Below are 26795 nucleotides of genomic sequence, written 5' to 3' on the forward strand. Positions count from 1 at the left end.
GTAGAGAAGATAAACAGGGAAGGTTTTCCTTTCTTTGAAGCACCATAACTTGTTTAGTGGTTTAGGTGTCTTGGAGTCACTTCTTTATTTAGCAGAGTTTACAGTCTGTGAGGTTTTGTGTTTTCAGAAATGTGGCTACCTGCATCAGGCTGTTTGCTTTGTCTGAGAGCCAGCATGGGGCTGTTGGGTACTGAAATAGCATTTTCTGGAGCTGACAGTAGTGTCAGCAGTTTGTTCCTGGCCATACTCTCTCTTCCTCTACAATGACCAAGTCTGTATTTTGTAGAAATGCCTGAATTAAATCATGTACTGATTTACTGTTACATGCCACAGTAACTGCAGCATGTCATGGAAACAATCTGTCTGTCTGTAGATCTTCAGTAGTCTTTAAATTTAGTTACATGAGCATTTAAAATGCCCTCACATAATTAAAATATATTACTGTCAGTCCAAATAACATGGGTGACAAGGTATCATGGTATCCATTGTGTGCTAGCTTTTAAAAATTATTGTTCATTTATTCAGTTCTATCACAACACCTTATCGGTTTGGAATTGCATTTGAAAGCACTAAATGAAATCTAAAGTTGTCCTTAAGATATATATATATATATGTGTATATATATATATATATAAAATGTGCACACACATTTATATGCATGCCTGTGTATGTATCTGAGTGCTTTTAAACATATACACATTTGGAAAACAAGATAATGCCTTCATTTCTTCACTTCCGATATGTCTTTAATCCTGAATTACTGAATGCATTGGGATTTGTTTGTTTCTTTATGCTTATGCCTGGCATTTTTTTATATGGACAAAATAATTCCTAATAAAGAGCTTTAAAAATGTTTATTTCTCTGAAAAGGGAGTTTACATTGTGCAACACTGAGGACTGACGATAGGATTGTACCTAAATCCGAGGATTTGTGCTTGATGCTTTCAGCCTGGCGTGACACAAGGATTCCTTGTGTATCTGTGCCACCCATCTGTGCTTTGGTATTTCTGCCTTTAATATAGGCCTGTCTTCTTACAGTTGGGTCTCAGATTTTAAATCAGCTGAAGAATGGGAAAATACTAAAGAAGAAACTAAAAAATCCTGGAAGAGCAGTATACTACCTCTAAGAACACTAGAGGAGTTCTGTTTTCCCATATGTGTTAAAACATCAAATGCGCTGAAATTAAATTTTAAAAATTACTTTTAAATAAAATATGTACTTTAAGGACATTAAAAAAAACAACCAAAAAAAGCCCCATGATCATCACTTGGGCAATGCCTGGGTGGCTGAGCACCAGAGAGCCAGCAGTGGGTTTGCTTTCCAGGCTGCACCTTTTGTTCCTCGGAGCAGCAGGGAATGGCAGCAATGCGGATGCAGCAGTTTAGCTCCTGGGCACAAAGGGATCCTTAATGCCAATTAAACAGCAGACTTAATGAGTACCAAAAGCAGCCCCCAAGCCAGGCCTCTTTAGCTAAAAAAAGATGGGAAAGCAACATGTTGTAGGAAATGATGGAATTCTGAAAATCCCATAAGAAATGGGGAACACCCTTTGCTTTCCCTGCTGCATCCTCAGCTCTCTCACTGTGCTAAAAGCAAAGCTGTGTAAAAATACAGGGGAGTAACTGGTGGAACTGCCCCGTTTGGAAAGTGGCTTTTTGCTAGCTGGGGGACTGTTTGTGGTCAGTGTGTTATTTCTAACTAAAATGGCACTTCATAAAAATAACAAATTGTTGGCAACCATTGCTCTTTGAATTCTATTTCTAGGTCTAGTCTCTATTTCTGTTCCTCTCGGTTGCTTTTCTCCTAACAAATCAAACTTCAGGATTGCAGCAGGAAATTTAGATTTAACCTCAAGAGTCAATGTTTTGTCTCATGTCTGCTCTAATGTGATACAGATGTTGGAACTGCTGTACGTAACTCAAGATTTTATTGAACTAGCGCTCCCTGCCTAATAGAAAACATAGCGAACTGGAGTGCACATTAAACACAGATCACTCTGAAGGCACTAAGCCTGTGAATTCTAGAAATATATTGACAAAATACTTGGGATATTACTTCAATTGCACATCCTTCAGCTGTTTGATAGAGAGTTTCTGCCATGGTAAAGAAGCAGAGCTCTTAATTATTTTAAGAAGCAAACCTAAAAGGTAAACATAAAAAAACATGCAATACCTGAAATTATTTATAGGCTGGCTATTCTTTTTTTTTTCCAATTCTTTGTTTCCCTCTCTTTAGTAGATAACCAGAAAGACTGGAGAGGCAGATTATCTATTGCATCCCTTTTTACTTTTTTTCCTCCAACAATCCTGATCTCCACTTTTCTTTCACATTGTTTTCCTTTTCTTGAGTTGCCACTGGCTTACTAAACACTTGGGTATGTCCTTGATGAGGACTAAAGGGTAAACACTGACATTTCTCAAGACACTGTTATGTCACATTAGCCCCAGTACAAAGTCATTTGAAATCATATCTTTCCTCTAATCATTTTCCCCTCCATATTGCTAATAATGAGATTAGAGTTTTCTACTTTTCTTTACAGGCAGCACAGTGCTTCTTAAATGAGATGGTTTAGGTCAAAAGCAGAAAGTTTAACACATCAGAGTGCTTTTCTTGCCCATAATAAAATAGGAGTTACGTATTAATTTAGTGCACCCAAGTCTCATGCTCTATAATAAAAAAGTCATGCAGAAATGTGCTACCCAGAGCAATTTCCAAGCAGCAAATTGACCAGGGAAAAGCCGTCAATACACAGAAAGTGGGGGAAAAATACAAACCTAAGAGCTCTACAAGGAATTATATCAATTTAAAAAATCATATATATTTTCACCTAGATAGGACTGACTCATATAATGGATTTTTTTTGTTTAAATCTCAAGCATCCCCTTGTTGCTGAAAGTCTTCTTTGATTCTTGGGTGGACCAATGTATTTTGGATGGGGGTGTTAGAGGGGGTACAGCTGGGTCTTCAGGCAGCTCAGGGGCTGCTGGCAGCTGGGTTGATAATACCAGCAGCAGTGCAGGGAGACACAGAGTTAGCAAAGGTGAAACCCTTGTGCTTTGTGGGTTAAAGCTGAGCTCCAGAAACACCATAGCTGTGTTTAAAAGAAGTAAAAAACTCTCACTTGTTCAAATGATGGACATGACATAAAAATTCATTAATTTCAGCTATTGTATCTGTCAAAACAGATCACTAGCTGACCCTTAACATTTTGAACTATAAACTTATTTCCCCACTAATGTGAACAGCCCAGCTTGAAGTTTATTGTCTTTCTATATTCCACTGGAAGGCTTTTGATGTTAGACTCAGATTTTTCTAGGCAAAGAGCAGCTCATAAAAAATAGGGCTGTTCTGGATCCAACAGGCAAATCTGTATGAAAAATAATTGATCCTATCTATTAGCTATATCAGAATTAAAAAAAAAAATTCTGGTCGTGTCACTCGTTACACAGGAAATTTTGTATCAGCAACTATTTCCAGCAGCTAACTTTTGGGGAAAAAGAGGATGGTTTTATTGTTGCCTAAAGCCTCCAAACTCAGCTCATATCCTGACATGAGTACAGGAATACCAAATCATTTTGAGAATAGTACACAAGGTCTGTTATCATATGAAAAAACTCTGAGGTCATCAGTGTCGAATTACATATTTATGTTTTTCTCTTCCAGGCTTCAGTTTGTTTCTATCCTTTCCACAAACACTATACAACATTCACAGGTAAGTTAATTAACATTAAATAAGTTCTATCACCTCCTTTTTAATTCTGTATATTTAATGGTTTCCTTATTTACAAATAAATGGAATGCTTGAAGTAGACTAGATTCTTTCATCCAGATGTTATCCTGATAATGTAGTAAAAGGTTTTTCTGAGGAGTTTCCAGAATCTGACTGGTTTCTTTTTCATGTTTACAACTCTCTCCTTTTTTTCACTTGCTGTTCTCCAGGCAGCTCACAGTGGTCCTGCCCTGTAAACTGATAAAAGCTCTGTAGTAAAAAACACTGCATTTTATTTGCAGTCAAATGCGATTTGTAACTTCTGCCTGTGCTAGGTGGAATTCTGTAGCTGACCATCCTGCACTCTGTGAAGTACTTAATTGTCTTCCCGGTCCTTCTGTAAAACTCTCCTCTGTATGAAGTCTGCAATCAGATAATTGCTATCAGATGTAAGCTAGGCAGGTGGCAAGCTGTGATTACATCTGAGAACTGGCTTGCTGCACCCAACAATTTTATACTCTGTTAGTTCATATTCCAATGGCCTATTTTTGTTAATGCTGCCTGCCTTCCCCTAGTGTTTGCTAGCTCATTTCACTCATCTGTCACTTCAGGTCTCTCAGGTCCTAAGTGTCCTGGAGGAGGAACTGTCACTCCCTGTCTTCAGGAATTAGTGGAAACTAATATTAACATTTAAATGTTAGAGAGTCAATAAGACAACGCTGCATCTCTCCTACACAGCCCTTTCTGTGTGGCGGCACTCCGTGCAGTTACCAGAAGCATGCACAGCCCCGGGTTTGGGGCAGGAAGTGTGGAGAGTTGGGAGATGTGGGGCAGGAAAGGCTGAGGACCTGCAGAAAGGCTGGGCTGTGGGGCAGGAGCTGGGAACCAGCCGAGCAAGGAAATCTTCTTTGGGGCTGACTGAGAGGAGGAGGGAAGCACCTTGTCAGCCCCTGGCAGCAGCAGCCTTTACCCCAATGACCTGAGGGTTTAGTTGCCTTCCTTTCCTGTCAGGACTTTGGTTTAGTATTTTCCTTTTCAAGTCATCACTTGACATGGTTCCTCTCAAGCCTTCTGCTGGGCTTGTCATTCCTCTGAAGAGAGGAGCACAAAAAATTTTAAACTACCAGTCAGGTTTGCTCTTTGGTGATGAAGGATTTGAGTTTTCCAATTGTGTCCTCTCTTTCTTCATCCTCATGCCTCTTCTCAGTTGTTATTTTAGGAGGAGGTGATTCCTTTTTGTCATGAGAAAGATATTTCTTGGATTTTTGTCTAGCTGTTTCTATAAATACATATGTTCAAAGACTTTAAACAGGACATTTCCCAGTACATTTCAAACACAGAATTGCTCTTCTGAACTAGCTGTATGAAGGAATGGTTTGGTGGTTGTGAACTTAGAGTTACCATTTCCCTAGCTGACAGAAAATGCAATAATTTACTACCTTTAAAAAACAGCTTAATATACCCAAGAAAACACAATGTATCATTAGTTTGTCTTTGCTCTAATGAGCCAAAAAGCCTCCCCTTTAGGCTGTATTTGGACTTAAGTACTAAATCCTAATGTACAGGATCCTCAAGCAGCATGACCTCCAGACCTAAACAACAGCAATACCTGCCAGCCATGTGCTTCACTCTGCTGCTGAAAACGTGGGGTGTATTGACTGAAACAAGTTCATGTCTCATGTTAGAAGCTTCATCCTCTAAAGCTGTGTATTTTGAATTCACAGCATGTCTGCATGCTTGAGAGTATTGCAGCTCACTTTGTGTGAGTTTACTGGTCTATTGCCAGACAATGGTGAGCAAGCAAAGCTGATCAGGAGCTATGGGAATAAATCAGTATATTTTAACCCCAGAAATAAATGTCACTTGGTCTTACTACAATTTCTTGTAAAATGTCTGGTATCTAGCACATTTGCACTGGTTGCAAGATGAATTCTTGGGCTGAGTTTGGTCTAGAATTTGAAGTTAGTGTGTAGAAATAGAATGGATAAAATTACTTTCTCTACAAAATTATTGTATTTCTTTCCAGAGCACATTTAAAGAAAACACTGAAGAATGATTCTCTGTATGAAGGACTGCTACCTCTTGTGTCACCTCTGTTGCTGTTCATTCTTCTTACAGTCTGGGTGGTTTTATCTCCAAGCAACATATTAGCAAAGCAACCCAGACTGTTTTTATGGATGGTTGGCGTTGCTTTCTCAAATGTTATTGTAAGTATATTTGAGGTGGTGGTATTATTTAAAGATAGCTTTCTATTTTTCTGTGAATAAGCAGAAGGGAGCAGAAAAGGTAGCTAAAATCAGCAGAGTCACACAGCTCTTCGACCTCTGTGTTACCTCTGTCTCATAAAAATGCACCACAACACGTGTCTGGACTGGGGACACTGAAGTACTGAAATACCTCCTCTGCCACAGTGGAACACTTCTGTGAGGGTTCTGGTTTGTTTTCTGAGGGTTTATGAAAACTCTAAGGATGCCTTACTTCCAGAAATGTAACAGATACTCCCCAACATACAGGCAGAACTGGGTATTTGTCAAAGTAAAAGAAAGGCCAACACTGGCACAGATTTACTAGCAAGAGTGGAGGGGGCTTGTGGCTTTCCCCTGCTCTTGTGTCCATTACTGTGGTCCATGCATTCCTGTATCCTCCAGTTCAGTTGATCCTACATTTTCCCTTCACCATTTAGAAAAAGCCTGTTTTAGGGAAAGATGTGAAGAGCCGTAGGGGCCTCGTGATGGCTCTCTGCACACAGATTTTCTCCTGTACCACGTCATGGTGACCAGTTTCCCCCCTTTCATTCCCACAGGACGACATAAACCTCTGTGCAGTTCTAGCACAGGCAGCCAGGCAGTGGTGCTGAGCCCTGCAGGTAACCCAGGGCTTTCTTCTCTGGGGGAAGCCAGGAGAGCAGCCAAGCAGAAAGGCGTTCTTGCATTTAAGCAAAAATACCCTAGAGGATAGTGACTAGCATCATCTTAGGAAAATAGACTCCAACACCTTCTAAAATCTTCCATTGAGCAATGCTACATCCAGTTTAAAAAGTGGAAGGCTAGAAGACACTCTCTCTCTGAGACACATCTTCAAAAATGTGAGGTTTTAAAAGAGAAAGTATAGCCCCTTTAGAAATATGAATTCAGGAATGGGAAAAAAGTTATAATTGTGAAGTTTGTTAGATGTATCCTATAAATGAACATTTCTGAGGGTCACAAATCAAACAGTTCCATCTTAAGGACTTAATCTCACAAAAATTAGTTGATTTTCAGATGTGTTTTATTGTATGCATTATTCATCACCTAATCTACTCCTTTTTCTTAAGAGAATAGTGGGGATTCCGAAATGAGAAATACAATTGCTTCATGCCAGTAGGGAAAATGCTTTCAGAGTTTGGCAGATGACACATTCTGCACATACATCTTAACCAGCCAAGAGTGATTGTGGCAGGACGCTTGCAGAAGAAAAAATAGTAAGGCAAACCAGAGGTTTCTTTACAGGCTGCAGTTTATCAGACACTTGAGTGCAATACATATACTTCAGGCTTTGTTTTTTCTTCTCCCAAAACATAAATTGCAGTGTTGGAGGCTTGTGCAAATTAGAAATGTATGCATGTTAGCTGAAAATTTTAACATTTTAAAAGCAAGCGTTAAAAATGTATGGGTGTTAGTTGGAATTTGTAACATTCTAGAGTTGAAAATCAAGCCTGCATTTCCTTTCACCTCTTCTGGTTCCTTAGGCATGTTTCCTCCAGCATCAGAGGAAGGCTTGTCATGGCAATACTTTTCTTCTCCATGATAGCCTGACACATTGGGTTTCCATTACCTGTTCTGCAGACCACAAACTGCAGACCATGGCTCTCTACCTGCCATCCCAGTTCCAGTATCTGGAACTTCTCATGCCTTTGACCATGAATTTGGTCACTCAAATATGTAAGTGTAACAACAGTTTAGAACAATGTGAAATCTAACCTATGGTCAGGTTCAGTTATGTAGGCAGAAAAATCATAGCTTATAGATTGCTTTAGCAATTTATGTTACCCTCTGGAATGATTCCCAAAGGACTCATAAAACCAGTGTTATTAAAAGAAATTCACAATCAATACTGAGAATATAAGTGAAAATATTAACATTAGGCACAAAGGCTTATTTCTTCCACTATTCAAAGTTAATTATTTTTTTATGGTTTATTTTTGCATTCTTCAGCTTCCACAGCACAGGCAGTAAAGCCAGTATTTCTTTCCTATGGTCAGACTCCTACAGCTGCTGTCATAAGATTTCAGGCACTGCACAGGGAATGAGTTTTTCATTCTTCTGCTGTTTTCAGGATACATAAAATCTATTTTTAACCACAGTTCAGTTTTGAGTGAAACTTAAATCAATAAAATATTTCAGATGTGCCTAAATTCCTTTACTTTTTTTAACAGGCATGATATATATGAGAGACATTTCTTAAGGAGCCTAAGCCAGACACAACACTTTGGTGTGCTTAATTGCTTTTAAAATACTGAATTTCAAGTGAATAAGTCTCATTATGTTTCCAGAATTCAGTAGAATTAAGCTAATTGTCTACAGTTAAACCATGCACCATATATTCATTTTTTCCACAATTCTGAGTGGGATCCCTTTCTCTGGGCCCCCAGCTGCATCTCCAGGGAGCCCACTGCCATGACTGAGCCAAGAAATTGGTGTTTTAGTACATAAAGGAGTGTTAGAAAAGGGAAACAGGATGTGAAAATGTTGGATATTGTCTTCTCTCCTTTCTATACAATGAACCAGTAGATATTTCTGTCAGGCTGCATGATTAAAATACCAGCACATTCTCCCGGTGATTAATTAGGTGGTGGCATGTTTGATTTGGGATCACAACTTTATGAGTCCCTGTGAAAACATAAGGTGGCAAACAAATTCCCCTTTTGTGAAGATGTGCTTCCACTTACCAAGTGTATCAAAACATGGCCTGCAGGAAAGGGCGTGTGTCAGGGTACCAGTTGTTGGTTTCTCTGGGTCTGGATTGAAGGCACTTGAGATGGTAGCTCATGTTCGGACTTTTCTTATCAGTAAAACAGTCTCACAGCTGTGAGTTCAGCAGCTTTTCATTAGAAGGCACAAAATGGCTCACAGTCTCTTGTTACAAGGTCTTTTAAGAGTAAACTATCCAATTAAAAACTGGCACCTAGATTATTTTTCCTTCTAGCCCAATAACTGATCCCAAAGACCCCGCAATGCAGACTTTTCTGCCCAGTTACAAAATACCACCCAAACCCAAGAAGAAGAAGAAGGAAGAAGAAACCCAGGATGACACCCTGTGCCCTCCATCTTCCTTCCATCCACAACATACTAAAAATCCCAAAACCTAAATTTCTCACCAAGTGATACACCTACACTTCTCTATATAATCTATTTCACACTTTTGTGGATTCTAGTCTATCTTGAAGTCTAGGAAACTTTCTCCATGAATGAGGATCAAAGTCATTGCTCACCTGGGAGTCAGGGCACCTCAGAGCACAGAAAAATATTCCTGGTGCTCTAGGTTTCCACAGATGTATTTTAAACTGTAATAATGTCCTCTAGGACCCAGTGAGGCACAAAGGTGTGTGCCTACAGCAGCCTTCTCACCAGAAACCAGCCCCATGTTGAACTGTAGCCTTGTTTCCCCCTCACCCAAACCAACCCTCGGAGAAAACGGAAATACTTTTCCTCAGACCCTCGGGGCTGGCCCAGCACTTCTCACCTGGCCCCTTTTGCTCCGGCAGTGCAAGGTGATCATCTGCCAGATGAGCAGCACGCGGCCGGAGCTGTTCCACTGGTTCCTGTTCCCGCTGGCGCTGGTGGTGTACGCGGCCATCTCGGGGCTGCTGGGCCGCATGGAAGAAGCTGTTCTCGCCGTGTTCACCACCCTGGTCACGGCTGCCCACGTGCACTACGGCGTCTGCGTGGTGAGCTCGGGGGTCTGCAAACAGTTTCTGGTTGGGACATTGTCTGGGAGTCTGAATGTGTATGATTTGGGTTTTTTTTTTTAGTCCTGTGTGTTGTTTTATTTAGTCTAAAGTTAAAAAAAAGAAATCGGTTTATCACAGGCCATGCCTTTTTGCATGTGCAGCAACTTCAGTGACTTGAATTATTCCAATGTAGCCAACTGGTTTTGGCTTTAAGCCCATCAGAATTAGAATATTTATAGACTGGTTTTAAGTAGCAGTCAACCCATGAGGCATGAGTGCATCCACCTCTCTTTTTTTTTGCCTTTCTTCTTCCTAAGGTCACTTGACTGAAAAAATAGGAAGGTAAAATGCAAAGTGACGTAAATAGAAATAATAAAATAAGGTCAACTTTGCTTTGAATCTGCAGGCAAAATAGCTGTCCCAATTTTTTTCTTGGCCCTCTGCTAGCATCTCTCAAGCTGGTGACATGAATAGTTTTCCAGTTCATTCAATCTCACCAGCACATTTTTGTGTCTGCTTCATCTGTCTTGTCATTGTCATCTGAACTACTGCTTAAATTAAGTTTTGCTCTGTTGATGCCCACTTTTCTAAATTGTCAAATGATTCTTTAGCAACTGTTTTAATAGCTTTAGCTTTTAGATAAAACACCTTGCATGGAAAAGGCCGTGTTTCAGAGGGAGCTGGTCAGTGTTCCTTTATTTAGGCCACAGCAAAGGGATGTAAGGATTTTTCTTTGAAAGCAGCCTTTTGTCAGCAGACATTGGTGAAATAGTAGAGTCTACCTGAGCATCGACACGGGCCTGTTAGTTGGGGTCAGAATGGAAATACCTGGTCAAAATTCACAATTGATTGAGGGGCCCAGCTCCATCACAGTTTATGTCACCTGTGAATCCGGTCTGTAGCCATTTAGCTTCCCAGCAGTGTGTTGCAAGAGGAATGTAAGGAAAACAGCTCTCTTTGAATGCTTAGAGGTCCCTGTGTACTCAGGGATCCCCAAGTACGTGAGGACTGTGGTTGGGTCCTCCCCCTCTTACTGGGAGAGGAGAGGCAGTAAATTGTGAAGCAGATTCAAAACAGGTTGCTAATCTCTGTGTTTTCTCTTTAGGGTAGGCAGCTGAGCGAGCACTTGAACATTTACATCTTTTCCCTGAAGAAACGCGTCCAAGAGTGAACACCTGCACTATGATCAGACTGTAACACTTGACATGGAGATTTGCAGCTCTTCTGATGTGATAAATAGTTGGAATGAATCTGATTAAAATAACCAAAGAATAGAATAGTACAGATATCTGAACCACTGCAACAACGAGCTATGCAGCCACATGCCTCATCTCTGAGGAAGATGCCTGTCCAGCAGAGAACTTTACCAAGTTGTTCTGTCGATATTTATTCTTTTACCAAGCCATGTTACTCGCCTCTCTTTTGTCTTCCTCTGCCTTACCACTGTGTCCAAAGTCCTGGATAAATGCATGCTGGGTTACACAAGATCTTTGGTGGTTTATAACTAGCACTGGTTTTGCCCAGCCTAGTCACCAGTGGGACCCCAGCAATGCAAACCCTCCCTGTGCATCCTTCCCACTCGCACATCTGTGCCTGCTTCATTTGCCATATTTATTTTCTCACAATTCATTTCTTCCACACAACCTCCTGAAAGGCTTATGCACATGTAGTCTTTTCCTCACCTCATTTGAATGTGTGAAGACAAGAGAATGAGCTCAGAAAGCTATGGGTACAGTAGTGTTTTTGAAATGTACAGTTTTTTCCCCATTCTCAGCATTGAGTCTCAGCTGACCTGTCAGAAATGTAGGCTGAATACAACAGCAGCTGGCCCTTCTATTTATTTTCTAGGCAGTAACAAGCACATTGTTTATATTTCAGTAGTAACAAACAATATAGCCTACAAAGGTAAACAGCTGAAAATAAATTTGGCCAGCAAACCTTTGAAGATTTGCATATTTCTCTTCAAAACTAGTTTCAGTCCAACATCATCTACCAGTGTAAAATGCTAAACAAGTCATTATTTGCCTGTGAGCTTGAAGCAAATTCTTGTGGTTTTGGAAAATGTCATAGGAAAAAGAAACAAGAATTTTTTTTTAAAAAACATTACATGTTTGCATGCAGATGTCAACTGCTCCCTTCATCTATAATACACGTGGGTTTTCTGTGTGCCTTGGAGAGAGAGTAAGAATTTGAGTTTCATGTCTTTTCATATGCTGCCCTAGCCAGAGGGCTTTTGTGGCCTTGAAGCACTAATTAAACAATCTGTCCACTTCCCCAAGGTAAGCACAGAGGGATGTGATTGACAGCCTGGCACGTTTATTAACTATTTAACCATCTCACTTGCCAGAAGCCAGGTGGAAGTGCAGCTTTTGAGCTGCTGAGCTGAGTCTTCATCTTTTTCAGTTCTTAGACGTTTCTGTGGGGTTATCACTAGCCTGATCATTTTTGCACCCCAGTTAATTTACCCTTACATCAGTAGCTCAAATTAATATTTTCAGCTGAGCCACTGGCAAGTTGTATGAGCAGCTTTAGCTTAAGCTGGTACTGCCTGTTACAGCAGTTGCTCTACCACAGCACCAGCAGGGCTGATTTCCCCTGGCAGCCCTTACCACAGGCACCAGGGGACCAGCCTGCACATCAGCTTCCCCTGTTCACAAAGAAGAAATGTTGGAAAGTTCCTTCAGGTTTGAAAGAATCCATGTTCCGCCTACCAAACAGGCACATGGAGCATCCCACCCCCCAAACAAACATCAGGTGAGACACAGTTCAAGCAGCTCCAGGTGTGAGTCAGGCAGAGGGGACAGGTCATGCTGTAATGCTCAGTCAGAGGCTTTGCAGAGCCAGGCAGGGAAGGGAGGATGCCCTTTGGCACTACTGTGGTCCAGCACAGGAGGCAACTCCCAGGCTTCCTCCCCGCCAGTGTGGCAGCCATGCCCTTACTAGAGAACATGGGGTGTCCACAGAGGTGTTCCCAACTGCACAAGGACTCCCCTGGAGTAAGTCTGAAGTCTCTTTATTTGATGATGTTTGCCAAAAAAGGTAGTTCTGACTGTATTTGGAGGGGAGTGACGAGTTAGATGTTGCTGCATGCACCCAGCAGTCTCAACATTTGATGAAGTTAAATGCTACATGCAATGCCTGATGCACTGCCACAAAAGTCTCACCTGCTTTTTGAAGGCAGTTTGTATTTCACCTTTCCATCACAAGCATTGAGGAAACTCTGGTGAGAAGAAAATTGGGATACAATAAACAAAAATAACTCCAGATTGAATGTGGTCATATGGGAGAAACTCTGTGGACAGGCTTCCTTTTTCCATCTGTCTTGCACTTATTTAGGAAACAGCTGGAAATAAGGGTCACAGAAGCAGTGCAATTCGATGCCCTGGAATGGAGTACTTTGAAATATTCATTAAATGAAATTATAAAACTTGAACTACCACAACCTGCCTGCACTTGTACCTTTCTAAAGAGAAATTGAGTATCACTTTTAAAGGGCATTAATCTCTGGCCATTTTTTCACCTTCTATATGAAAACATGGCAAATAACTTTCTTTTTCCTCTTTAAAGCAATTTATCACTACAATCTGTATAAAGACAAATATAAAAAGAGATCATGTATTGCACAGTGTGTATATTGAATTATTAGCTGTTGCAGATGACAACTAGTTCAATGAATAAGAAGAAAAATGCTTTTGCTCATAGGGCTGTACGGTCACAGATTTATTTTGCAAAGTCAGGTATGTAGATGATCTAACAGTCTAACAATACATTTTTTTGGTCACATTATGGCAGAAAGTTTTCAACTATCTGAATTGGAAAATATATAATTTTTTTTATGCTTTAGAGCATTTACACTAACCCAAGGACATGCCTTCCTCCTGGTCTTATGAAAAGCAGCTAAACAAGAGCTGCTCTCCCAGGTTTGAACGTCTGGGTTGGAAATGGGCTCCTCTGGTCCCTTCTTCCTCCCCTCCTTTGTCAGAGGCCCAGGGATATCTGGAGTAGCAGGGCGCAGGCTGGTGGCTCACAACAGCATCACTTCAACACCCTGGAAAAAGGTCCTGATCCAAGGCTCAGAACTCCTGCGCTTGAGCAGCAACTACTGCAGCTACAAAAGACCAGAGCTGTGAGAACTACAATGAGTTTTCCCCTTTCTCTCCCAAAAAAAGCTCATACTTTAATCTAAAATCTGGGTGGCTTTTAGGTACTGCATTGAAGATTCATCCCTGAATACCTGGCCACTAAGAGGAAGCCCACTGGGAGCCTGGGTACCTTTCTGTAGTGCTCTCTTTGCCTCCTGGCTGCTGCCAGTTTTGCTTTGGACTGATACCCAAGGGAGGTAGCACTCCAAAATCTGAAAGCATTTAGCATAAAGAAAAATGTGCTGTTTACATGCACATACATACATACATGCATTTTCTGTTTTGATTTGTAAAAGGGAATACAGTTGCTGAGCTCTTGGGGAAACAGATGCTATCCACACACACAGCGTAAGTGAACTTCTGGGTTTTTAAAGCAGCTGCCTTTTTCTTCCAGCTCCCATATGCAGCCCCTGATGAATCAAAAATATGTATTTAATCCAGAAAATTATTATTTTAGAATGTTCTGAATAGTCTCTAAAGCTAGACAGATTTTAACATATATTTTTTTATTAAATATGTAAAAAGATAAACGCAAGTCAAGTTATTCACATATTCAGACAAAAATCTACTCTATCATGCGACAGTTTGTGGATAATGTAAAATGACTGATACATCTGAATAAGACTTTTTTGTATCTATTATGCCATTACTTATCTATTTATAATTAACAATACATATGTTTACATTCCTCTCAGTTTACATTTAATATATAACCAAAGCTTTATGGTGTGCTATTTAGTAAAGGTAATTACAAATGCATATTAAAACCATAACAGAAGAATGGGTTACTCACAGGGGGTGGGGGGGGAAGGACAACTCTTTCCCCTTTCAGAACACTGCTCTCCCCTCAGCACAGCCACATTTCTGGTGCCCCCAAAGAATTTCACTGCTCTGGCTCCCTACATCAGTCACTCCCCCTTGATAAAAGCAGTGATAGGGCTATGGTCCTCAGATCAGAAACAGTATGCAAGGAATTTTCAGGAAACGAAGTTCAGCTTTTTAAAATTTTTTTTCATGTGTGCTTCAAAAGAGAGAAAAGAAGAGAGGCACAACAGCCTGGCTATGAACTGTCTGGGGAGCTCAGCAACCCCAACCATTTGCATCTTCAGAAAACTGTTTTCCCTTGAAGTGCTCTCCATGCACCTGCTCAAGTATTGGCAGAAGGATGAACTCCAGTAAGCAGAGGCGTGCTGATGAAATTTAGTTTATAGCCTGATCCCAAACTCCTTGCCCCATTCAGAGATCCCGAAAAGGTTAAAGGACATTCTGGAGTCTGGAAAAAAAATTAGTAACTGCTCTCCAACAGTATTATGAAGAACTACTGTTTATTACAATGACAATTGTAATAAGTACATATGTTCTAATAAACACAAATACAACAAAAATGACAATTCCCCCATTTGTGGTGATTCTTGGAAATAATTCTTTTGGAAAAAACACGATTTTATAAACCAGACCTTATTTGTAACCAATTGAGAAGGGAGAGGAAAGCGCTGGCCTGCAGGTTGCGGTACTTTGATTTCATCACTGGGTAGGATGTGAGGTCAATACTGGGCGCAGGGCTGGAAAAACTTCAGCCTGCAGGGTCCAGAAACTCTTCTGCTGTGCAAGGGGAGGATCAAGGAACTGGAAATACCTGTTCTGGTGCTCAACAGCATTTTATATATTGTTGGTGGTGCAACACAACAGCAGGGTTCTCACATTTAACTAAGAGCCACTTAGCTGCAGAAGATTGATTAGGAATGGAAAACTGCATGTGCATGTGTGTGTGCCTGGGGGCTGATGTATTGGAAGCCTCTCTATGGAAGTATAGCTGGGGACTTAACGCTAAAATGATTTAGCTGTCCAATAGGCTGTGGAGTTTTTCAGTGAATGCCAATTGGGATGGGACTTCCATGTACCTGCTAAATCAGCACAGCAATCCAGAACTCAGAAAATGAAGTGAGAGACCAAGAATACCAGGCATTAAATAACCAGAGAGACTACAATGTGCAGTGGCAGGAGAAGAACAAGGAATGCTTTTTATACTTCAATATACCTCTCCTTATAAAATACCATCATTTAGAACAGGGCCATGGGACCACACTGGAAGGGAATGCTCCCATTGCAGAGCAGTGCACACACCATCTCCAGTGCACACGTGGTTCTGCACTACTCTGGCCTTAAAGGAGCAAGGCCAGACAAGAGCAGAACCAGCTCTGTGCCCTCAGTCAAATGGTCTCCTTCTAATGTGTGCCCTGTCTCCAGGACTCCTCACTGCTTCTCCATGCCTTAGAAGCAGCCTTAAACTTGTGAAGCATCCACCATCCACTTACAGGGGAGTTTGGGGTATGGTTTGAGGCCAGTGCTGTTGCTGCTTCCCCCCCATACTTTGCACCAGTGACCAAATTTCTGTCTTCTAGACTTGTATGGCTGGGGCAGTGGAAAGGGGAAGGAAAGTGGAAAGAAATGGCTGGCCTACTTTCTCCTTTTCTGAGAAGTGGGAAGCCAAGGATGATGGTACAGACTGTGTCCTGCAGCTACATTTGTGTCAAGGAGATTTCTCTCCTTCCTCAGCACTGAGCTCTGCGGAGGTAGAGCTGTGGCTAGAGGCTGGGACTGGATTCCTCAGAAAGGAAGAAAAGCTGGGAAATGTCTATTGACTAGTTAGGAAACTGGGAGGGTTTTCAAAAAGCTTAAGTGGATGTCTGTTCCTCCAGAAATCAGCCAAAAAACATACCATGCAGCTTCCTAACAAGCTTCCTAACGCAGGGGTTTTAATCTCCCAGTGAAACAGATGCTCTGCCTTCCATTTGTGAAGGCAGGAAAGGAATAAACGTGAGCAACACAAGCGTTTTCCTCCACAACACAACCTCATTGTTATGGCTTGAGTATGACATCCACTGTATCCCTTTATTTCAACTGTTTGGCCAAATCGATGCCCCAAGGCAGATGTACTAGAAAATGCAAAAGCACCACAAAGTGAGAGACACAGCTAGTGGTACAGAACTCCTTGCCACACAAAATGCCAATATAAATATGTTAGAACAAGTTACAAGTGTATCATACTTAAGACAAAAAAGAAAAAAAATAAATATATATATTTTTAAAGAGCAGAACAAATCTCAAGCAGCCAAGTGGTGACGTTGCAGTGATGTACAGTAGGTGATGTAGCCCTACAACCTCTTGGGAAGATACACTGAAAGAAGACGCCTGCAAAAGCATCTTGGCAAAGTATTGGTACAGAATGCAGTGGTTGGCTGGCACTCACTATGGTACATAAATGTTAATGGCAGACTGGGAGTGAACTGATTTCAAGTTTGAGGCCGCACATGTTCCATTCTCCAGAAGAAAGTTCTCACACAAAACGAAAATTGTCAGAGATGCTGCGTGAGTCAGTACTCATCCTGCTGCTGGGGCTGTTCATGGACTTGCTCTTCGCCTTCATGCTCATCTGTGTGGCTCTCCTGTAGGGAGAAAAAGATCCCAAAACACTCTTCAGCAGAAAGCATTCCTCATGTAATCTTGCCCCGTGGTGCTCACTGTAGCATAAAACTTAATTTTCATGCAAGGAAGTACAAAATGAGCTGTTACCTGAGGAAAGCAGCATCTCATAAAATTATATTGAAATGTACTTTCTTTACTTCTAATTGAGGCATATGCAGTACTGGTAATTCCCTAGAAAAAAAGTCAGCTTTCAACATTGCTATCTGTTATCTGTTCCGGTGAGTGAACGAACACTTTGAACAGTTAGACAGTGGTATGCCAACAGTTAGATCCTGTAACATAGCATCCTGATGTCCTCCCATTTTCAGCTTGTCCAAGGTTTTCTGAACCTCTCTGCTGTAGTTTTCACACAATCTTTTCTCAAGGCTTAAATCACTAAATGGACAAGACACTTTTACTATCACCTGCTTGAAAAATTCAACACAGTCTCCTTTTTGAGGTCAGGCATATTATTTTCCCAAAATTTTTACTTTTCCCATACCAACTCCCATAGACTTGCAAACACATTTTCTTGGGGCTGGGGGGAAGAGCCCCATATTCACTGATTTATAGAGCTACTGTAAAAAACACTAATTACTAAGTAATCACTTCCCATTTTTTTTATGCTCAGTATTATCCAAAGCTGTCTCTCTGAATGTACATTCCCACAGGAAGATGAATCCCTGACACAAGGAAAGGCTGTATCCTCACTGCAGGTGACACCAGTTCTGAACAACTTTCAAATTACAGGCAACAGGCCTAGTATCCTGAGCTGACCTCAATGTTATCTGAGCTCAAAAAGTCTGGCTGACTTTTAGAACATCCCTTCTGGACTGCCATTAAACACAGCTGCATTTACAGCTTTCCTCTCAAGTGCTTTCCATCTTTCCACAGCACGGTTCACTGAAGAGATCCTTCTTGTGTATGCTCTGCCCTGCATTAGTACTGCTCTGCCCTAGGCAGTTCCAAAGGAAAACACTTTTCCAGCACACTGAGCTGCCATTCAAAATCCAGCATCCCCAGTGGGCTACCTCTGCAGAACTTGCCTGGCTCCCTAACTTTTGTTAGAAGTAAGCGGCTTGAACAACAAATTTTAACAAATGCTAAGTTTTCAAATTTGAGGCAAAAATCAAAAGGAAAGGAAGGCCATCATTTTAGTTTCCCCACAGTAGTCAGAGCAGCTTATGAAACAAATTAATTCCCTTCTGGCAGTAAAATACTTATCTAAAGGGCAAAAGCAGAATAAGGTTCCTAACATTTGAAACGGCCCAATTTCAATTAAAAGCAAGCTTTCCACCACTCAGGTGCCATTTTCAGGTGGAAGTCACACATCAGCCAGGGCAGCTAAAGTTAAGCATGTTTTGGCCCCTTGGGGGAAATGATGCCCTTTTTCCATACAGAAGGTACATCACGTCAAAACAGTTTTGTGAGCAGTATGTAAAAACTGCAGCTCCTGTGATGGGCTGCAAGGGTGCAGGATGTGCAGAGAACAGGAGGCTCCCAGGGAGGAGCTGACAGCTGGGAGAACATGACCCTGCCCTGCAGGGTGAGAAAACTGAAGCTTCTTTAGCCGCAGTGAGTGATGCTGCCTTAACCCCACGTGTCCTGACCCTCCTTCTGTGCTGAGGTGACCTGCTCTGGAATGCACATGTTCCACAGGCCCTGTGCATGATGAGATGCACCGTTAGAAAGCCCACTTGAGCAGACTTTATGGGTCGTGTAGGCGCTCATCTGTACAATAGGAAAAGCCTCCAAGCACAGGAGTGGAATCTACTCCGCAGCTCTGAAGAGCAGTGGTGGCCCCTATTTTGCCAGGTTTATCTTTGATGGAAATAGTGAGACCTGGGACATGTTCTTCAGTATGTACAGCTTGTATAAATACAAGAAATGGGAACCATAAGAGTCCAGTTACATTGGGACTGTGGAATCCCATTGAACAGCATCCTCTAATAAGGAAAGTAGTGGAAGATCTATTTAAAGCATTTATTTCTGGCTTGAACCACATGACCATGGTCATCTCTGTCTCCCATGTTGAGATGGGCTCTTTTGAGCCTTAGATCTATCTGCTTCGAACTATCCAGGTGTGCCTGTAGACTGAAGAGTTAGACTATGAAAACTTGGTATTGGGGAGGGTGGGGGCCTTTTCCAAAAGTAGGAGCAGATATAGAAGCTGCTAGAGCAGAAAGTTAACAAACCAGCTGCATTTTGAACAATTGCTCTCAGAAACTGAGCAGAGCAACTGAGATACCCAACACGAGCAATCCTCCCAACTTCTGCATGAACTGAACCACAAGAGCCTGTGTAGGAAAGCAAAAGCTTTTCTGCATGACCAAGTGCTTTACACTCTGAGAGCTTGGAAAGTAGGGGCCACATGTCTCCACCCCTCACTGTTCTCTGGCAATTTTGATGGTTTTGATGAAGGCGTAGCATTACAGATGACCAAATCATAATTTAAAATTACAAAGATCTACAGACTGATCAGACAAATAGTAAATGACAGTAGAAGATATCATATCCCTCTTGCTTAAGCAGAGACATAATGATGAGGTTTAAGCAGAGCCATAATAGGGAAAAGAGAAGAAAGGCTCTAAAGAGAAGGAACCAACTGGATTGATATTTGCACTGCTCAAACTCACCAAAATTAAAAAAAAAAGAAAAAGAGGGAAAAAAGAAAATATATTGTTTAGTCTTTAGAAAACAGTTTTTACTGAATTAAGCAAAGCAGAAGCTTATGAGGTGACATGACAAAACTACACTATAAACTGAAATTCTGAGAGAAATAATTACCCCACTCCCCACCCCAAGACATGAACCTGATCAAAATCTCTTCAATGCAACACTACAATAATCAGACACCTGGGGAATGATTCTCTGAGGGATTGAACTCTATACTTGCATTTTGAATCATTCTGCACACAATTTACCTAACAGCCTCATGGCCTGACTAAGAAAGCCTAACTGCTGTTACCAAGGGGTTAACCTGCAAAATACTGCAAGATAAAGAATTTAACTTAGGAAAAGTTCATTACAGAGGCAGAGAGGAAAAAAACTCCAGATCTGAAGGGCAAAGCAGGGCAATAAGAGAGTGAAGTCCAAAACCAAAAAGCAGGCAGGATCTGAATCAAGTCTTTGGCTTAGTACTAATGCATTTGGGTCTTTCCTCAGCAAGTCACAGTCCATCTGTTAAGCTGAGGAGATCAAGTCTCCCACCAAAAGGAACAAAAAAAATTGTGTGAGGAATGGCCTGTGCATTCCTCTCTGGAGGAGCAGTGCTCTCCTGCTGCAGTGACACACCCAGTCTCCAACAGCAACCACATTTTAGATGAAAGCACAGTTGTATGTGGTTCACATGCAGGCATGGATGATGATTTCAGCAGAGAGAGACTTGGAAGGAAGCAGATAAAACACTGGGAAATGGACTGAAGTAGAACATTTTGTAATGTGTTCTGCCAGTAAGGAAAACTGCAGAAGGAAAAGCAACAAATGCATTCCTTGGTGTGGAACCACTCTGCTATTTAAGCCAACAGACAGATAGATGTGGTAGGGGTATGGGGAGAAGAGGGATTTTTCTGGCTTTGCTTTATAAATAAATCACTGTTCTTGAATCCAGAAGACATTTTCTCTGACCGCTATATATATATGTAACACTTTTACCCTGTTATCACATGGCAAATTTGTCTTATTGTTTATTCCTGCGAAAATAATGGTTTCCTCCTCCTTTTCCTCTCTAGCACTCGCTCTGTACTGCTGAACAAATCCTCTTTCCCTTGTCACTTCTCATCTGAGCAGTGGCACCTGTTAGCTTCAAACTTGTGGTTCTCTTGCACCTAACTTTCAAACATTTAGGCCCTACATTAGCCCCTTTTAGAAAAAGCATGTTGAATTAGTAGTTCCTTCAGCACTAGTTTTGATAGAAAACTAAGTCAGCTGACTGCTGCTGCAACAGCTTTCTGGGAGCAGATGTAAGAACACCCTATGGTACCACAGTGCTGCCAAGGGATTAAGTTGATGCTTGTACATTCTGGAGCCAAAGCCTTCCTCCACTGGTGCCCAAAGGGTCAATTGTCAGTACAATCCATACAGGGATTTAGTTAACATGAATGGGAATAGTTCAGCTAAATCTCCACTGAATCATTATCCCTGAATGTCTCTGAGGAATTTAACCAGCACTCTTTGCAGCTTCTTGCTTTGTTCAGTGTCTACAATATTAAATCTAAGATGCAATGAGATTCTTGCTTAATCTTGCAGACAATACACTTCTGAAATTTTGCTCATAGAGGATTATTTGGTTTGCACAAGGAAGAATTTTTCCTATAGCAACAGGATAAAAAATGCTAAAGAGCATTATCTTTGTAGATATAATTATGTATTTGGCATCCTGCACCATACATATTCCAACACTGCCACATGGGCCAGAGAAGGTTCACAGCTGTAGACAGCGAACAGCATCTCTGCCAGAATTTTTGTGATTTTAAACACATTAAAGAACATGAGTAGAAGACTTCACGCACATAGGAGGAACATGAAAAAAACAAAACTAAGGCTCAGAACCATACGAAATCAATTTTAAATTGTGGAAGACCCTCCCCTTTTAGATAAAGCTCAGCAAACCCAGAATACAAAACCCACACTTAAGCAGTGAAACGCAACAAACCTCCTGAATCCTCCCCTCAAGGTAAAAAGTCTGTTTGCAATTTCAAATGCAAACCTCCTTTTTGGGGAGGAGTCACAGGAACCCTAGCTGCAGCTCTAAATACAGGATATAACCCAATACTACACCAATAAATTTTTATGCAATTAAGCTTTTTTTGTTGAGATAAAAACCATTAAGCTTCAACTTACGTGTTCATCTGAAGCATAAAGGACTTCCATTAGCCGATTGACAAGGTCATTATTCTCTCCCCCGTGCTCTTGGCAGAGAAGTTCAATCTCCCTTAATTTGCCAAAGTAGAAATCCCTTTCCTTCTCCACACCTTCAAGTGCAAGTTTTAATGAATGTACCTGCATATAAACCAAGACATGATGCATCAGTTTTGAGGTGCACCACAGACAAAAGAACACAGTCTAAAATTTTGTATGTGAAACGATCTTAAATACGTATTTGATTCTACAGCTTAAAATGAAGTTTTCTCTCTGCAGTGCTAAGCTCACCCCACTACTCCCCCTGGATACATCTCAACCTTGATCCTTAAAGGCCAATTTTCTCAGCACTCTTTTAAACTGAAGCTCAAAGCAGCAGTGCAGAAATCAGGGCTACCTAAGCCATGTCTCCTAACAGGATTGCCAGAAATGTCATGCAGTGGTAACTAAGAAAACTTTCACCCCAGTACTTGCATTATTTTGCCTGGACAAATGTGTAGTTGTTGGGAAACCTACAATATCTCCTTGCCTAAAAATACATTGAACTAGCAGAGGATGGAAATAGTCTAGTTAGGAAATGAAAAGGTCCTCAAGTTACAAATGTGCTATTGCTGTGCTGGCTGTCCACCTCCACTGTTCTGCCTCCTCACTCACCACATTTTACAAACCTGTGTTTCAGCTCACTGCTGTCATGACTGGGTGCACCACGGGTTACCTGCTCTGACTGATGTACTGTTTCTACCAACAAATTCTCTCAAATGCCAAGTACCTTTCTCCTTGCAACCTTGTTCACAAGAGTCTCTTCAAGCTACGCTGTCAGCCTCAATTTCACCACTAGGACTGCTGCAAATAATTCATGGGCAATGTAGCTGTTAATGATTAGGCTTTGTATAAATCATGACAGATGCTGCAATATATTTTTTTACATATATATTTTTAAAAGAAAGGTTTTGTGGGAGCATAACATGTAAACTTCTGTCTAATGGGGTATATGTAATCAGGAGAACATCTAAGTGGCTTGGAAATTCAGAGGACAGCAGTGTAAAAACCAACAGAAATTATCACAGATAAACTGTCTACAGTAAACACACTGACCACAATCACATCCAATTACAGTCAAATTAACATTCACATTTTAAAGCCCACAATTATACATATGATTTTCTAAATAAAACATGCTGAAGAAATTAAATCATATCAGACTACATTTCATTGAACTGATATGATTTAATAGAAACTTCTGTGTCGCCAGTTCTACTGCAAGTTAATTTATTTCCTTCACTAGTAAAAATACCAGCAGAGTTCAAACAATGCTTTGATAGCCTACAAAATCCTTTCAGTTTGTTTTTCCATGATTGCTGAGCTGGGGATGCCTTTTTCTGACCTTTGATTGCACTCTCAAAGACATCAAGCAGCAGAACTGACCTGTTACCAGAGCAGGATCTCAGGGCACCTCATTTATGCACTAATTCATTTCTGACCAGCCGCCTAAGTGTGACACTCAAGTCTTTCTTGACAGTTTGAATCCATTATGGATATAATGACCAGTCACCTTAAAATTAACTATTTTTTTACAAAAAAAGGAATAGCAAAATGGAACAAGAGTTTACAATATTCTGGTCTATAGATGAAGACCTCATACTTAGGATGTGCCTTCGGGAACTGCCACAGCTTATTGCTTGAGAGCAATGCCAGAATAAGAACGTAACTGCTTCCAGATCTCTTGCTCTGTTCTTGCTAGAGCTTGGGAAAACAATGAACTTCAGCTGAAAAACTGGCAGCTAATAGCTGAGACTATCTCCCCTTCTGACCTATTTACTATGAAGACATTCTCCTGTTTTCATTCTCTCACATTCATGCTGTTTAAAGAAACAAAATCATTAAACTATGCACATATGCACAGACTTAATTAACTAGCGTATATAGTAAACATTGTTATAACTAAACTAGATATGCTTCCCTTCAGTTCCAGCTACCTGTCTGTGCCACATGAATCCAGATTTCTTCAGACACTTTGCACATCTGCATCCTCCTTTTTCCTTCCATAAGCATGCCAGAAGGCTGATACTTGAGGAACAGCTCACGTCAGCTCCCATGCTCTATTTCTGGACCAAAAGCATCCCTCTGCAACCCAGTTAATGGGTGCAAAGGCAGCAGCTCCTACTGACTGGACTTTTCTCTGATGGCACTTGCTGGTAGCATGAATACTCACAGGGCTGCAGAGCCAGGCTGCAGATTCAGCCCAACTGTAGGCAAAAAGCCACAGTGGTGCTGTTTTCAGACGCTACATGTATATCAACACACAGCTAATAGTTCCTGGGACCATTCTCCATCTGTAGAAGTCCCTTCTCTGTATGCAATAGCTCCTGGTTTGTGCTGTCACCTCAGCTGCACCCAGACACTCTTTGGGAGAGTCATTTCAATGCTATGGGTAATCAAGTTCCAGTGCAGAGTGACACTCCTTGGAATTTAATTTTGGAGTTTAATTTACTGGCACAGTTTGAAGATGATTTTAAGAGAAACTTTAAGATTGTAGGGAGCCATTAACTGGCAAATGTTAGGGATGCTTACAATTATTACAAATAGGTCATTAAACTACGCTAGGTTAAAACACAGTGTACAGACATCCCCACTAATTAAACTTTTCTACCAATTGCATGGAAGTTCAGATGTTTCCATCTCCCTCAACTGCTATCCATGAAAGGAATGAAAAAACTATTAGAGCCACATAGGACTCTGATATCCAAGACACAATTCAGCACTTCTTACTTACAATCTACACAGAAACACAGTAATGGTGGCTGCTTCCCTCATCTCCACAACTGTGCAGAGTAGTAAAAACCAGGCAATTTGGCTCTTGCAGCATGTTCACACTGGGGGTCAGGAAAACCTGGCTCAGAACTGCTTGCAGCATAGCTTTTTTGGCTCGTGTAATATTGCCAGGGTTTACAAGTATCCATTAGTGGGAAATGAGATACCAAATGCTGTCAGCATTAAGAGAAAAAGCCTTCCAGACCGTTCTAGCTAGATGATATCTCTTAAAAACTAGCTATTAAGGAATCAGTTTTTCATATTCTCTGAATTTTTTCTTCTCTTTGGTGATGGGGGAAACCATCAGTTTTCCTTCAGGGTTATTTGTATATAAAGCTTAAGGTTTTCACACATGGAACGTGCTAGGGATATGTTAGCAGTGGATGTGATAGTGACTGTCTATTTCAGTAAAGATCAAATGTTTCTATGTTGCTCAGATGCCAACCAACTCTTCCTCCTGAAGCAAACACATTCTGACTTCTGAGTACCAACCTTGTGGGTTAAGTTGCATTAAGCTGACATTTGAACTCTGCTTGACACTGATTAAAAAAAAAGGATTCCATGAAATATATATATCCATTCCTTGTGAAACATTTAAAAACTTTTGTTACAGCAACAATCTAGAGCCCATTTGGAAAGCTGGTGGACCCTGTTGTGCTCTCTGCTGCTCAGAATGATCCCCTGAATCCACAGAATGCCACGTCTGGGATGTGGCTATCCATCCACCACCTTTCAGTGTACAACTCATCAAAAACATGCAAACAGTGCCCCAGCAAACTGAAATCATTGCTGTTCAGGTCAATGAAAGTCTGAAACTGAAATGCCTTTAACTGTGGAAAATGATACTTGATCCAGAATAATGACTGCTTCCTGAATGCAGCTGCCAGGAACTCTAAAATACAAGTTTTTTCCTTTCCATTTTCCCTCACCAAGGACAAATACAAGGACCAGACCTCATATATAGTAGTGGCATTTACACCATTCTGACAGCACAGTCTTAAGCCAGATGCAGGTATTTATTCTTGTCCAGTGCAGACACTCTTGCAGTTCAGAAATGACAGAATGGTGCAAAGCTCCAGAGCATAAACAAAAATGAAGCCCTTACATTCCTAACATTATAGAAATTCTGAACTTTCTCAATTATATCACAAAACATTATTTATAACACAACTAAGTATTCTCAGAAAGGTAGATTGCATTTTTAAATGAAAATGGTGTGTTCAACACCTTCCTTCCCAAAAGCAGAGCACAATGCTCTAGGCTCATTTTAACTGCAAATCTCTTAACACCTTGGTATGACAAACAGGCTTGTTTTCTCCACAGTGGCACTTTAAATGATCTATTTCAATTTAGTAATACTCAAGAGCAAAGACACTATTCAGATTTTTCCTATCCAGGTGAAATAAAAGATATATTTCAACATCTAATAAAATTCCCATGCTACAGCAAGACTTACCTGTCACTCCTAAGATCATAATTTAAAAATACTGGCAAAAATCAGTCATCTCTGCCAGACATTATTTTTTTACAATAAATCTCTTCTTTTTTTATTTCTTTCCAGCTGAACTATTTCCACTTTTTGTCCCTTAGTAATTCTGAAGAGCATCATTCATCAGAAGACAATATTAGATTTCATGCCTGCCTGTGACGATGAATGCATCTACTTTTGTGCCTAAAGCAAATTTACCTGTTCACTGAGCTGTATGACTTGAGTTTCCAAATCTTTATCTGATTTGGATGCTGAGCTGCTTGGTGTAGCTTTTTTTGCTGAAGATGGGCGAGAAGGTGTTGATCCTGGTTTAGAAGCTGGACTGGATTTAGCAGCACCTGAAAAACACAGTAAATAAGTAAACATTAAACAAGATTGATCTCTGTAAT

The 26795-nt window shown here is 40.8% G+C and overlaps 2 protein-coding genes across 3 annotated transcripts in view; one reads left to right on the forward strand and one right to left on the reverse strand.

The window, feature by feature from the left end:
- LOC311155853 (ethanolaminephosphotransferase 1-like) overlaps window positions 1–10810 on the forward strand; it is a gene marked incomplete at both ends in the record, with an annotated part of 53461 nt that extends 42651 nt beyond the window's left edge. The window contains 4 exons of the mRNA XM_084209303.1: window positions 3665–3713; window positions 5737–5917; window positions 9454–9636; window positions 10745–10810. Of these exons, the coding sequence (XP_084065429.1) occupies window positions 3665–3713; window positions 5737–5917; window positions 9454–9636; window positions 10745–10810 (479 nt within the window). The remainder of the gene's footprint in view (window positions 1–3664; window positions 3714–5736; window positions 5918–9453; window positions 9637–10744) is intronic.
- A 3456-nt stretch (window positions 10811–14266) lies between these two features.
- MAPRE2 (microtubule associated protein RP/EB family member 2) overlaps window positions 14267–26795 on the reverse strand; it is a 72413-nt gene continuing 59884 nt past the window's right edge. For both annotated transcript variants that reach the window (XM_084204261.1, XM_084204260.1), the window contains exons 5-7: window positions 26605–26744; window positions 22089–22247; window positions 14267–17227 (exon numbers count right to left, since the gene is read on the reverse strand). In XM_084204261.1, coding sequence (XP_084060387.1) covers window positions 17156–17227; window positions 22089–22247; window positions 26605–26744 — 371 coding nt within the window. In that variant the 3' untranslated portion in view covers window positions 14267–17155. The remainder of the gene's footprint in view (window positions 17228–22088; window positions 22248–26604; window positions 26745–26795) is intronic.

This window comes from Fringilla coelebs, assembly GCF_963513975.1.
Source record: "Fringilla coelebs genome assembly, chromosome: 1".
Taxonomy (NCBI): Eukaryota; Metazoa; Chordata; class Aves; order Passeriformes; family Fringillidae; genus Fringilla; species Fringilla coelebs.